Source organism: Glycine soja, chromosome 4, assembly GCF_004193775.1.
Source record: "Glycine soja cultivar W05 chromosome 4, ASM419377v2, whole genome shotgun sequence".
NCBI lineage: Eukaryota > Viridiplantae > Streptophyta > Magnoliopsida > Fabales > Fabaceae > Glycine > Glycine soja.
The window spans coordinates 12,873,829-12,889,778 of NC_041005.1; the positions used below are offsets into that span (position 1 = coordinate 12,873,829).

Here is a 15,950-nt window from a genome sequence, read left to right on the forward strand (position 1 = left end):
TAAATCAATATTTATAAATATATTATATTTAATAAAATAAAAAATAGATTCAATTATATTATAAATAAATATGTTGTATTTAAAAGTATATTATAATTTTTTATCCTCTTATGGATCAAGTTGATCCGTAAGAGACTTCTGGATCAACTTACGGATCAAGCTGATCCGAAAGTGGAAAACTAAGCAAGGGTAATTTTGGTATTTTTCAAAAATGCTGGGTGCACCAACAATAATGCTGGGTGCACCTAGTAACACTCTTTTTTCGGGTTGTTTAATGAGTTTGGTGGGCTTAACAATCATTGGCTCATGATTGGATTAAACTAAAAAATCCACATTTAATTTGACTAAAAATTTTAAGTTCATCGAACAAGTTCAGAATAGTTACATTTACGCATTTTGCCTGTCACCTCTACCGGGAACGTTCCTATTTTTTAATTAGTTAACTTTTTAGTTACTTTTGTCTAATATAACCTATCTCACCTATGCAAATAAACATTCTCTATTACACTTTTTTAATTGTTGATTGAAATTTGTTTAAAATCACAACATTATGTAGATTTCATTCCTTATTTAGTGAATCACACTCATGACTATAATTTTTAATTAATTTTTACAAAGTACAAAGAATATATTAGAAAGAGCACGTGTGTTTCATAGTTTAGGACTAACACTCCTCTCTCTTATTACACCCTGTACGTGTATCATCAGGTGTGGTATATATATATATATATATATATATATATATATATATATAAAAGACTTGACCAATAGCTAAAAAACATACTGGTAGTTGCAGAAAAATGTGAATCACGTGTATGCCACAATGCAACCTAATTTTCCTTTCCATTTCTACTGGTCATGTTGGAACATATGTTGCCTCTTCCTCTACTTCAGTTTCAATCTTTCTTGACTTGGGATTCCCTGAAAATGAACATGGACATGGAGGTATCAACGTCGTTCCATGATTTTCTCTATCGCATGCGACACCCTGCTTCCCTCGACCTCGTTCGATCCATCAAGAGGCATATATTCACCCATTTCTCTCAATTTTTGTTGTTGAATTTCATTGCTTGTATGGTATCTTTGAATTTGTTAATTATGCATTCGTTTGTTATAGTTTTTTTCCCCATAAAATACAACATAATTGTTTTTTCAAAATTAAGCCTTATTAGTGATGAACTTGTGCTATTTTTTTTCTCCTTTTTTATGTTTTATGCTTCACTTAATCCTTACGGAAAATTGTTTTATCAGCTTTATAGTATCATTTTCATTTCACCAACCAAAACCTGAAAATGATGGGAAAAGAGTACAAGACTTCTTTGTGTCAATGGAAGCTGCAATCAGAGATCATTCACTGTGGACTACTGCCTCCGAAGAAGACATTGATTGTGCAATGCAGGTTAGTTCATCAAATAATTGCACATATTATTCTGTGTGGAGGAGTTTGAGGGGATATTTGGCACTTGTGTATTACATAACATTTACTACTTCAATTGAATGAATATATAAATAAATCAAAATAATGGTCTATGTTACAAATGTGTTAATATGGAAGGCAAGAGTGAAAAAGAGTTGAGTTAGATTAAGTTCTATGAAATTTAAATTTAGCTTGATTCCTGAATTTAAGGTCTAATTTTGACTTAAAATTTTATTTCAAATCCTATTTTATATATGGTAAAATCTTTTAAATAAGTAAACATGTTAACTCTTAAATATATAGGTTAAATAAGTCTAAAGACTAAAATTATACGCAAGAGTTGTTTAAGGCTTTAAATATATCAAGTACATAATATTATCATGGGCTTATATAATAATAATAATAATAATAATAATAATAATAATAATAATAATAATAATACATTATTTATATTTCATAGAGGAGTTTAGCAGATTTCAAACTAAGTTCAATGATAGTCAGTGAAATTTCCCGTTCAAAGTTGTTATTTCTTCCTTTTTCTCTTGTCTGCTTCCTTAGGCAAACCCTATACAAATTCATTATGGATTATAGGAATATTATGTATGTAGCTTCCTTAGTGAAATTTATTAATGTAATCTCCTTAAGCTGAAATTTACTCTCTCCTTCATATTTTTTTTACCATAGGGATATTTCTGCTTCCCTTTAATCATGGAGGGGATGTCTTTGATTTAGCATAAGGATCTAACTATATTATGTATTATCTGCAGGGTTTAGAGAAATATATAATGACTAAATTGTTCTCTCGAACATTCTCTGCTTCTGCTGAGGATGCAAAGATTGACAACGAAATCTCATCGAAAATATGCTTGCTCCAAACCTTTCTAAAGCCTGAACATTTGGATATACCACCAATTCTCCAAAATGAAGCCTTATGGCTGGTACGACTCATTAGGATTCAAGATTATTAATTCTATCTAGTTATTATTTTCATTACATTCAATAGGCTTGGTCTTGGACAAAATGGCTGGTATGACTTGTTGTACTTCAATACAATAATTGATCAAGGAAACTGTTAATTTATTAGCATTGTTGAAGGCTGGATAAAAGTTTATGGGGATAATTTTATTCTGACAGCAGTAAAACACTGACATAGAAGAGAAGAAAGGACAAAATGCTTTCTCATAAGCCTTGGAAAACAAACTTTCTTTCACAAGTAATATAAATCATTTGTGTTTTCACATAATAGATTAAGCTTCTAATATTTTTACTTCGTCACCTAATATCCTCTATAGTTAAGTGATCAAGAGTTTGTCCTTGGAACTCCCATTCTTCTAATTTAGATAAAAAAAAAACATTCAGTTTTTCTATAAATAAGAACTATTTATGGGAAGGATTGCAGAATTTGTTGATGGCTATGATCAATATTGACACCATTTTCCTTTTCCATTCAGCTTGCAGAGAAAGAATTGCTGAAAATCAATGCCTTCAAAGCTCCTCATGAGAAACTCTTGAGCATTATGAATTGCTGCAGGATCATCAACAATCTATTGCTCAATGCTGCAATGTCGGAGTATGTTCCAGCTGGGGCAGATGGCTTTCTCCCTGTGCTCATATATGTTACAATCAAGGCAAGCCCCCCTTGGTAATAAGACATTCTGCTGAGTGTCAAATATAGTTTTTGGATAATCAGACACTTTTTTTAATAGTATAAATGCTTAGTTTCTGTTAGAGATCTCATTGACTATTAAGATGGCTAAAATAGTCTAAATAGTCTATAAATGAGTGTGTGGGGGTAACTCTCTTCCTACGAACTATCTTTTTGGATACGAACTATCTTTTTGGATTGAATTAAACTTAAACTCAAATTCTAATTAGATGATATTTGAAGATAATTTAATATTTATGTACGGAGAGTGTAAAATAATTTTACATTATTGTCCAATTACAAATCATCATTGATATTAAAATAATTATCATAAAATTCAATAAATTTATTATATGTGTTGGATTATGATGAGATGTCGGTATAAAATTATTTTACACTATCACTGTATAACCTATTTTTTCTATTTGAATCTATCTTGTATTTGTTGTTGGGGCTATCAGATCACGCGGAAATATCTGGTTGAATAACCTTCATGTACATATAAGTTGGAGGCAACTATTAGAAAAGAAGGACTAATGAGTGTTGTTGCCCAAATTAAAAGGATATTTGTAGAGAACTAAAACAATATGATTTTTTGTTCATCAAAAAATAATATTGCATTGTAATTTCAATTTGTCTAGCTTGTAAAGCATCATTGTCTTGAGACTAAAACTTTGTTTAGGTTAAATATTAAACTTTTTCTTTCATTGATTTTAGGCCTATAGAGTCCACTTTACACTACCCTTTGACACGGGTTGACTATTTTTTGTGTGTGTGTGTGACATAAAGGGGTGATTTATTCCTTTTGGTTTGTCACTTTCAGGCAAATCCTCCAAAGTTGCATTCTAACCTCAAATTCATCAAGTTGTACACAAGGCAAGCAAAACTCATCTCCGAAGCTGAATATTATTTCACAAATCTTGTGTCAGCTAAGACATTTATAGTTGACTTAAATGCCAAATCACTTTCAATGGACGAAATCAAATATAAGGAGAGCATGCAAGCAGCCAAGTTGACCAATAAAGTCACAAGTGAATTATCCTCTGCATGTCAAATGAGCCAGCAAGAGAAGGACGATAGCAGTTGTTCAAAGAAAATGCACAACAAACTTGATGATACTGGAGGTTAGTTTAACTTGTTTTTTTAATCCCTGCAGGTTATTTAATTTTGTTAGTATGTGTACAGTTATTATTTCGAAAACATAATTTTTTCAATCCGTTTGAAAGAGCTTTTTTAAAATAACAATTGTTTCTCAAAATAATCCATACCAAACGTGCATGCTCATTTTTAGATTAACTTTTATATCTATGAAGCACTGATAATTTCATTTGATTCAGTATTCATATCTGATATGTGTTCAATATTTATACTCTTGGATACTTCATCCATATCTATCTATAAAGTATCCATTTTTTTTTTAACTTATAAAATCTGATACAACTATGAGTTAAGAACATAAAATAAATTTAACTTTTCTTGTAAGTTAAAATTAACTAGTGTTACTCAATGGTTTAAAAAACCCACTCATTTATCTTATTTACGAACCAGATTCATATGTTGATTTTAACTTGTGTAAGAAAAGTTTGATTCATTTTATCTCTTTAATTTTCATTTTTTTTTCTATAAATTCTTGTTACATAGCTACCATCCCTTAACACCATCACAGTAATTAACATCTTGCTGTTTTTCAAGTTTTGCAACATGGATCAAACTATCCTTACATGGAAGCAAAGAGCAAAGAGCTAACAGTTGGAGATGTGGACATGTTATTAAGTGATTACAAGGATTTAGTTGCTAAGTACACAATCCTGTGCAAAGCTATTGGTTGCCTTTCCACCGCAGAGAGAGAACCCCTCCTTCGTCATCTAGAAATGCAAGGACCAGAAACTCTACTTAATTTCACAGCACCGTCGGATCATCACAGACACAAGTGATCCACACCCACAAAAAGATAATTAATTGACAATAATGCCCATGTGTGTATATATTTATGTAATTGTTTTAGACTTTTAGTTCTATCAATTTTTTTAAAACTGGACTGGTTATTTTAATATAATATACTTAATAGTTTTAAATAAAAAATAATATACTATTTATAATTTTATAACAATAAAAATTAAGCTTTCTCTAAAAATATCATTACTTATACCGGTTAGCATCCAAAACTATACATAAAATCAAATTATATATCATATAATATTAAACTTTAAAGCATAAAATAATATAAAAGTTGAAAATAAAGTTGAGATTGCACGCATCTTATAATATTTAAACGTTTTTGGTACAATTTTTTTATAGTACAGATGTAATATTCAGCTTCAAAACTGTCGTAAAAAATCTTATATAACCGACTTAGAATCCTATATTTGTAGTAGTGTGTGTATAGTAGTAATATTTAACTTAGCTTGTTGGAAGTTACGTGATGTACTTGTAAAATGTTGTCTCTAATGGTTCAAGTTTTCTGTTAACAGTGCATCCATTTCAAACGGAAGGAACAACACAAGTCCCAAAAACTCACATTGCAAGCATTTTTTAAAACCGATCAAATCGGCGAACCACTGGTTTTTTTAACCAATTTGTTTCTAGGGTGGTTTGACGAATCTTCTTTGGACTGGACGAGAAGTTGGTTCTTGGATCAACCAGTTGAACCGCACGGTCTGATTTTAAAAACCATGATATTAAGTATATGAATCCCACTCTTCTAAAAACTAATTGAAAATGATACAATAAATGATTTTAATTGTCATTGAAAAACTAAACAAATAAAATTAAATACACATGCATGATGAATCATCAATCAATTAGAATATCAATTATATCATGTACCAAAAGGAATATCAATTATTGGTTTTTGATTAAGAATTGGTATTACTTGCACTAGATTTAAACGCGCGGATGATTTAATTGTTTCTTTCTTCTAATAATAAAGGAATTGGTTTTATTATTCTTATGCTAGGAGAGAAGAGTTTTGTGTATGAAATGCAATAAGTATTTTAGAAATTTATGTGATTTAGCTTCGCCAAAGGACTAAAGTCAAATGATGTAAATCACTTACCTTCATACTCCCTCATCTTCTTAGTATGTGATATATTAGCAATCACATTATCTAAGTTTAAAATTTTTATATTTGATAATATTATAATATAAAATGTTATACTTGTATCTATTAATTTGACATTGATAAGAACACAGTAAATATATCAACTTGTTTCTTACAAGTATTTTTTTTTTACAATATGTTCCTTAAAAGTATAAAAAAAAAATTATTTTTAATTGTACATTATTATTAGATTTTACTTTATTTTTTATTTGATAATTTCTTCAATCATTTTGAACTCATTGTTCATTGATGGTTATTAATGATCATACTAACAAACGTTTGCCTTTCATTTTTTACTAATTAAATTATAATCAATAACAATTAATTACAAATTAATCATTAATAGTAAATGATAATTAAATATAATTTGAAATTATATTGTAGGTTACAAATTGTAACAACATTTCATTAAGATTTAAATTTCAAATTATTAGTTACTTAATACAAATTTGATCATGTCACAATTCATCATGACACAATTGTTTGTATTAATTTAGGCAATTAAATTATTTAATACAGACTTTAGTTTTATTAACATTCTCTTTAATGTATGATATCCTAGACATATATTTAAATTAATTTAAATCAATAAATAATTTAAAATAACATTTAAATTTATACTTTTAAAATATACCTAAATTTAAAAGACGAATGCATAAAATACCAATATTATCTCTCTCAAAACAAAATACCAGTATTACTTCAAATTCAAACAACATTGCAAGAATCATGATAATGATATCAACTGGCATTTGAATTTCAACATGGATATAGCTCTTAATCGCTTGAAAAGACTGGATATTCTAATCCTTTTGAATTTCATCTTACATAATCAATTTCATAATATATTTTAATTCATTTATTATAAGATAAATTTTAAAAAAAGTTTTATAAACTAATATACTGAATCTAAAAATAAAAGGATGATAAAACATGTAATTAATTTATTTTACTTTTCATACTATGATTCTCAACTAATAATAAAAAAGTAAACATTTATCAGTATGATCATTAATAGTAACCAATATACCGTATGAGTAAAAAATGATTGAGGAGTTTATATAATAATAGTATAATTAAAAACTAATATTTTAATTCTTGTATTGATTGAATTCAATTAAATAAATTAAATGAGTTATAATATAATTAAATTCAATTAAATAAATTAAATGACTGAGGAGTTATTAAAAACGAAGTATATCGTTAGATTATACATGAGTCTTTTAAATCAATTTAGGTGTATTTTAAAAATATAAACTTAAATATTATTTTAAATTTATTACTTGACTTAAATTAATTTAAATACATGTTTATGGTATCATACACTAAAGTGAATGATGATGAAATTAAGCTTGTGCCAAATAGTTTAATAATAAAAATTGATTCAAGACAATTGTGTCATAAAGAAATTGATAATTGTAATAGAATTTGTATTAATAATTGATAATATTAAATTTTAATTGAAATTAGATATTGTTTATAATTTAATATAGAAATGACAAATAATTTGATTTGTTTATTGATAAGCTATCTTTTTAAATTTGGTTATTCTTCCTCGTGAAATGACCTCTCTTCCGCTAGCACTGCATCCTCCTTACTCGAGGAAAAATAAATCTTTGATTCATCTCCAATATTTTTATTACTCAATTGTCCACTAACATACGAGGCATAATGAGTGAAGGTGTTGTTTTTTAAAAAGGGGCAAAGGTGTTGCGATTCATGATGTTCACAACATAAGTAAGGAGTGCAAACTAAAGAAAAAAGATTTTAATCATTCACGATTGACATCACACTTTAACCCAAAACTTTAAGACTAAGTTTATTTGTCTTCTCCTCATTTATATGGTGTTTAACTTTTTCTCTTCTACTCATGTGGGACTTCATCTCACACTTGTACAACTTTTCCATTTCTACTCGATGTGTGACTTCACCTCACGCTTGTACTTCAACAATCTCTCCCTCAAGTGTGAGTCTTTTTCACATGATAGTCTTCCCCTCGAAGTCATTATCATCCACGAGTATAGCCATTAGAACCCACATGCTCTAGGTACTTGCGATACTTGCATCGCCACTCCTCTCACGGGAGACACCACTCTGATTCCCCAATTGTTGGAGAATTGAGGGGAATAAACACCGAGGAGATTTACTCCCCTCGAATTCCCCAACATCTGCATGCAGTAATGGGATAATGTCTTATGTAAAATAGGAGGCAGTGATCAGCATTGGAGTGGTGCAAATTGAACATGAGGTGGAGACCAAATCTATGAAATGGCATATAATAGATTGAGAGGATGTGCACATTGAGACGTTATTTGGAAAAATCAAAAGAAATAAGTGAAATTACAATTTATAAACAAAAAAAAATGAAGTAATATCACCTGTGATTTCTTGTGAGAATTGCAGTTTGGAAAAATAAGAGTGAAATTATAGACAAAACACTACTAGAAAATAAGTTTTCTACATCAGTTATTAAGAACTTTTAACATAAATTATTAATCAATGTTGAAACTACTAATGTTAAAGTATCAACGTTAACATCGGTTGTTTAAAACCCGATGTTGTTTTAGCAAAAAACAATATCGATTTTTATAAAAAAACGATGTTGTTTTCTTCTCACCAAAAACCGATGTTGTCAACAACATCAAACCGATGTTTTTTGCTAAAGCAACATCAATTTTTCAAAAAACTGATGTTGTTGTTTATTTTATGGTTTATTTTTAGATATCATATATTTTTTTTAATTACCAACATGTAATTAATTCATATCACAACTTATCATTCAAAGTTGGAAAAAACACATAAAATTAGTCATGCACCAAAAGTTATAAACAAAGTATATCAATATATCTTGCACCAAGAGTAGTTATAAACATTTATAAACAAAATATATCATAAATGTGTTCAACATGTTCCAATATTTCTCACAAAATAACTTATAAACAAAAATTTATAAATTGATAATATTAGTGTAGTAATGTACTTTAATTACAAACAAAGCCAAAATAAAACAAAGTTAGAAGTTATATCTGGGAACTCAAATATAATTTGAGTTTCAGGAAGCAAATTATGTGATTGTGCAAAATTCCTCCATCCATTTCCAATTTGCAGTCTTCCTATGATGATTATAAACTATCTTACACTTTGTAGTCTCTTCCAAGTTCAGATGCATGAATCTTGCAGCTTTCATAAACGAGTACATGGTACTCGACACATCCTGAAATTAACATGAAATTCTTATTAGATATGTATATGATTTTAAATTTTGACATACAGAGGAGTGCTTAATTACTCATCAAACTTCTGCAAGTCACTTTGTACTTAGTCAGAAGGACTTTAAAAGTGACTGAGTTAGGAACTTGGTGGTACAAGGAGTGCCATTTAGGACAAGCTTTTGGTTCAAAAGTGCTTTTGAAGATGGTGAGGAGGAAAAAACTCTATCCATAGTGGGTTAAGGTCACCTTATGATTTCCAGTGTGCCCATAGAACTCTCTAAGTTCTGTCCATCCAGCAGATAGAGTTGGACTCACCATATCTTGGTTATATGTGACAGAGTGCATGTTGCCACTAAAGTGTAGCAGATGCCAAGTAGACTCTAGTTCATCCTTTCATCTTATAGAAAATGATCTACAGACTTCACCGTAAGGTTACATTTAACAAACAAAATAATATAAGCAAAAGTGTTATATCATGTCATGTTTATTTGATAATAGTGTTGAAATTTCTAACCTAATCTATAACATGAACAATGTTGAACATTTCTTCTACTTTTTTTGTTAATTTTCATCATTGTGTTGGTCATTTCCTTCTAGTTCTATTGATGTTCGTCCATAGTTTCTAAACTCCATTTACAATATAAACATGACATTAAGTACACGTTGTCAAACCATCTAAATCCACTAAACGATCCATGCACAAACTGACTATGCACCATGCTTATCTAGGAACCAGAACTACGCAAACAAACAATAATGAGACCTACAATGTCAAAAACAACCAAAACTAGAACCATGCAAACAACCAAAACACCAATAAATTTTCAAAACAAACAGAATAGACAATGATTTCACTGAAAATTGCTAAGTGCTCTTGTTATGGAGGAACCAGAACCATGCAACATTTCCTCTGATATTTTACAAAACCAAAACCAGAACCAAAAACAGAACTGTGCCACCAAAGCCTATTTTCTAGTAGTGTGTACATGAAACTACTATGATATGCATAACCCACAAGGTTGGGGTAGATTTCATTCCTATTTTTGTTAGACAAATGGCCTCAGATATCTTAAGAAGGGGGGGTTGAATTAAGATATTCCAAACTACTTCCCCAATTAAAATCTATTTCACTTTCTTTTCAAGTTATAAATTCCCTTAACAATGAACTTCTTAAATATTAATTCAAATAAAACAATTTGAATATGAATATAAAGCAATAATAAACAAAGGAGATTAAGGGAAGAGAAAGTGCAAACTCAGATTTATACTGGTTCGGCCACACCCTTGTGCCTACGTCCAGTCCCCAAGCAACCCGCTTGAGAGTTCCACTATCTTGTAAATTCCTTTTACAAGTTCTAAACACACAAGGACAATCCTTCCTTTGTGTTTAGAATTCCTTTACAACAAGAGACCAACGGTCTCTTAATCCCTTAGAGAATGAGGAGAAGAAAAAGAATGAATCTCTCTAGAAAGAGATAGATTTTACAGATTGAGCACTCAAATAATTCCTTAATGAATTGCAATTGAATTGGCCAAGAAATTTTTAAGAGGATAGAATGATTTTTGCTCTTTGAGAGGATAAACACTTGTTGTTCTGAAAAACTCTGTCAAAATCGTGTCTCAAGTCACATATATATAGGCCTATGATAGCCATTCAATAACCACATAAAAAGATGTGACTGTTGAGAATGTTTTCTGAAAAACTCCTCTGGTAATCGATTACAATAAGTGTGTAATCGATTACACTCTTTAAAATTTGAATTAAAACGTTCAGAAACTGCTGGTAATCGATTACCATATATGTGTAATCGATTACATAGTGCAAATTTTGAATTCAAATTTTAATAGCTGTTGTAAATCAGTTTTGACCACTGGTAATCGATTACATCCTCTGGTAATCGATTACCAGAGAGTAAATTTGTTGAAAAAGACTTTTTTAACTTAAAATTCTTGGCCAAACCTTTTGCGATTTCAATTGGAATTCCCTTCCTATTTAATATCCTTTCTAAGACTCTATAGACTGTCTTGATCATCCATCTTGAATATCTCTAATTGCTTTGTCTTGAGTAAATCTTTGAGAAGCATATGATTCATGTAATCCTTTGGCATCATCAAAACATTCAGCTTGATCCTTTGTCTACAATCTCCCCCTTTTTGATGATGACAATACCTGAAATCAAGACAAGCTATATACAAGATGATAGCACGTTCACACAACCCTTACTCCCCCTATCTTTTGGCATGTATGCCTAATTGATTTCTAACCCATATGTGTTCTCCCAAGTTCTCTCCCCCTTTGGCAACATCAAAAAGAACTAGATCAAAACAATCAATATCCAAACATTAACATAATAAATATCCAAACAAAGCCAACCATTAAATCGAAATAAATCCATACAGCGTCATAATTAACCAAAACAAAAGCGAGAATTATAATAATAGTGCAAGACTAGAACAAAAAACCAAATACATGGCATAAAGCAAAGTACTAATACTATTTGACTACTAGTTAAACTAAGTTAGAATAATAACATATAATCTAAGAGGATGAAGGAGGCGGTGGTGGTGGATCAAAGCAAGTTCGGATGAAGGAGACATCTTCTTCAACCCTAGTGATCCTTGATTCCATAGCATCGAACCACATGTCAACTTGCAATTCCATGGCATCAAACTTGTCACCAACAAAAGTCTGAAGTCCATCAAACTTGTCCATAAGCCTTTGAAGAAGAGTGGAATTATCTTCAACTGGTATGTGGCCTTCATCATCAGCAGGTGGAACACCCTTTTTGACCCAAGAGCCATCACGCTCTTTGCGGTAACCAAAAGAAGCAATCACAACAGCACCAATTAAAAAAGATCGCTTGATTGGAACATAAGGTTCAGAATCAAGAGGAATTTGAAAATGGCGGAAAAAGAGAGTGACAAGCTGTGGATATGGTAGTGGAGCATTTAATCACAATGCCTTATGCATGCGATATCTGGCTAAGTGTGCCCAGTCAAGTTGACGCCTTGTATGAAAGGCCCACATGATAATTAGATCTTCCTCAGAAACCTGGGCAAGGTTGGAAGACCGTGGAAGCAAAATACGCACAATTAAATAGTGAAGGATGCGGCTTTCAAAAGCCAATGACCCGGCAAGAAGACGTCCGGTCATATCCGCATTGTTGGTGCAAACCAACTGGCGGGCATCATGGGCAGAGAAATCAAATTTCCAGTCGTCATTCAGTGTACCTTCAAATGGTACATCGTCACTGGGTAATTTGGTTAAGTCATGGAAAATGGACTGGTCAATAACCATTTTTATCCCAAAAATTTCAGAAATCAGAGTGTTGTCCTGAATTTCAAGATTACAATAAAAAGCTTTAACCAATTCAGGATAAATAGGCAATTGTAATGACATAAAAGGTAGAAGACCTAAGTTCTTAAAGGCTTGAATGCAATCAAAGGTTTCAGCAGAAAAGAATTCCATATCAATAAACTTAGGGTCGATAATGGAACGAGATGAGAAAAGATTGGAGTACCATTTCTGCTGTTCGTCGGAAGAAAACACTGGGGAAGAGGACAATGAGGGTGGAATTGGTGTTGTGGATGCGCTAGTGGCTCCAAAACGATGAGCTCTTGAAGCCGAAGCGGAGGCGGAAGAACCCTTTCGTTTCTTTGACGATTCTGCCATTTGAGGGAGTTTTTGCAGATTTTAATCAGTGAAATCAAAAGAAAAATGAAAAAGAAGAAGATTGCAATTTACGGGAGTTGATTTGATGAAGAAATGAGTGAGATAGGAAGGTTTGGAGGTTTGGGAATGGAGGTACGGCACAAGGAGGAAGGGGCAGCGCAGGAGATTCTGAAAACGTGATATTTATAGAGCAGGACGCGTGGTAATCGATTACAAGTAATGGTAATCGATTACAGGAGGAAGCAGCCTACTGGTAATCGATTACATGAATACTGTAATCGATTACAGGCCATCTGTTCTGGTGTAATCGATTACAATATTCATGTAATCGATTACCAGAACAAAAAGTAGCCTTTTCCTAAAAGAAAACTTATTTCTTAAGTCTAAAAACTTATGTTATTTAAAGAGTTAATTATACTAACAAGAAAAGTAAACTAAATTAAACAAGACAAGCGTCATACTTCATCAAAAACACAATCAATCATTCAAAAAAAAAATTACCTATTCAAATCACTAAGGTCTAAAAGCCCTAATTCTCTTCTTATTGAAAAGAATATTTATTTTGGGAGAGGTTTTGTAAAGATATCAGCAAGCTGATTCTTTGTATCAACAAACTCTAATATACAATCTCCCTTTAGGACATGATCTCTAAGAAAATGGTGCCTAATTTCTATATGTTTGGTTCTAGAGTGTTGAACAGGGTTTTTGGATAGATTTATGGCACTAGTGTTATCACACCTAATAGGTATACGATCAAGAAGGATACCATAGTCAGATAATTGTTGCTTCATCCATAAAATCTGTGCACAACAACTGCCGGCAGAAATATATTCCGCTTTAGCAGTGGACAAAGCAACACTGTTTTGTTTCTTACTATGCCATAAGACAAGAGCGGATCCAATGAATTGACAAGTTCCACTTGTGCTTTTTCTATCAGTTTTAGATCCGGCAAAGTTAGAATCAGAATATCCTATTAAGTTACATGTTGAGTTCTTAGGATACCATAATCCTAAATTTATTGTACCTAATAGATATCTCATGATTCTCTTAACTGCACTCAAATGTGATTGTTTGGGGTTGGATTGAAACCTAGCACACATGCATACACTAAACATAATATCAGGCCTACTAGCAGATAAATAGAGAAGAGATCCGATCATACCTCGATACTGTTTCATGTCTATAGATTGACCAGATTCATTTTTATCTAAGTAACAGCTAGTGCTCATCGGTGTAGCCATGTGTTTTGCATTTTCCATCCCAAATCTTTTTATTAATTCTTTGTAGTACTTGGCTTGATTGATGAATATACCTTCTTGAGTTTGCTTGATTTGTAATCCCAGGAAGTACTTTAGTTCTCCCATCATTGACATTTCAAATTCACTTTTCATATCAAGGGAAAACTCCTTGCACAATGAATCATTAGTGGATCCAAAAATTATATCATCAACATATATTTGAACCAACAAAATATCATTATGTTTTCTCTTTATGAATAATGTGGTATCCACTTTACCTCTAGAGAATTCTTTTTCTAGAAGAAAATTACTTAAGCGTTCATACCAAGCCCTAGGGGCTTGTTTCAAACCATAAAGAGCCTTTTGCAATTTATAAACATGATTTGGTTTATCTGGGATTTCAAAGCCTGGGGGTTGTTCAACATATACTTCTTCTTGAATTAAACCATTTAGAAAAACACTTTTAACATCCATTTGATAGAGTTTAAAATTCATTATGGATGCATATGCTAAGAGCATTCTAATGGCTTCTAATCTTGCAACTGGAGCATATGTTTCTTCATAGTCTATTCCCTCTTCTTGATTATACCCTTTTGCTACTAACCTAGCCTTATTTCTAATAATTATGCCATGTTCATCTAATTTATTTCTAAAAACCCATTTTGTTCCTATGACAGGATAATTTTCAGGTTTTTCTACTAGTTTCCACACATTATTTCTTTCAAATTGATTCAGTTCTTCTTGCATGGCAATGATCCAGTTATCATCTATTATGGCTTCTTTTATATTTTTAGGTTCAATCATAGATACAAAAACCATATTATTGCATAAATCTTTAAGAGAATGTCTAGTTGTTACCCCTTTTGAGATATCACCAATAATGTTGTCGAGGGGATGATCTCTTGAAGCTTTCCATTCTCTTGGAAGTTCATCATTTGATTTGACTTCTTCTGGAGGATCTTCATTGTTTCCTTTATCATTTCCTTTGGAATCTTGTTCATGAATATTCATATGTTCTAAAGAATCTGCAATATCATCTAGCATATTCTTTCTTGACAAGATAGCATTAGATTCATCAAAGGTAACATGAATGGATTCCTCGATATTCATAGTTCTTTTATTATATATCCTATATGCTTTGCTTTGTGATGAATATCCAAGAAAAATACCTTCATCAGATTTTGCATCGAATTTTCCTAGATTATCTTTACCATTATTAAGCACAAAGCACTTGCAACCAAAAACATGTAGATGAGAAATATTTGGTTTTCTACCATTATATAACTCATATGGGGTTTTCTTTAAAATAGGTCTTATTAAGGCCCTATTCATGATGTAACATGCAGTATTGACAGCTTCAGCCCAAAAATACTTTGGAAGAGAAGTATCATTTAATAAAGTTCTTGCAATTTCTTCCAATGACCTATTTTTCCTCTCAACAACTCCATTTTGTTGAGGGGTTCTAGGTGCAGAAAAATTGTGTTCAATACCATGTTCATCACAGAATAATTCAAAATCTTTATTTTCAAATTCACCCCATGATCACTTCTAATGGATGCAATCTTGAGATTTTTCTTGTTTTGTATGACTTTAGCAAGTTTTCTAAATGCTTGGAATGAATCACTTTTATGTGTAATAAATAATGTCCAAGTATATCTAGAGAAA

At 31.1% G+C, this 15,950-nt stretch overlaps 1 protein-coding gene across 1 annotated transcript; it reads left to right on the plus strand.

The window, feature by feature from the left end:
• Nucleotides 1-868: 868 nt before the first annotated feature.
• LOC114409372 (vacuolar protein sorting-associated protein 9A-like) lies at nucleotides 869-5,095 on the plus strand. Its single transcript, XM_028372804.1, has 6 exons — nucleotides 869-1,022; nucleotides 1,252-1,399; nucleotides 2,185-2,355; nucleotides 2,869-3,045; nucleotides 3,886-4,186; nucleotides 4,755-5,095. Exons 1-6 carry the CDS (start codon nucleotides 871-873, stop codon nucleotides 4,994-4,996), a joined length of 1,191 nt encoding a protein of 396 aa, XP_028228605.1. The 5' UTR covers nucleotides 869-870; the 3' UTR covers nucleotides 4,997-5,095.
• The last annotated feature ends 10,855 nt before the right edge of the window (nucleotides 5,096-15,950 follow it).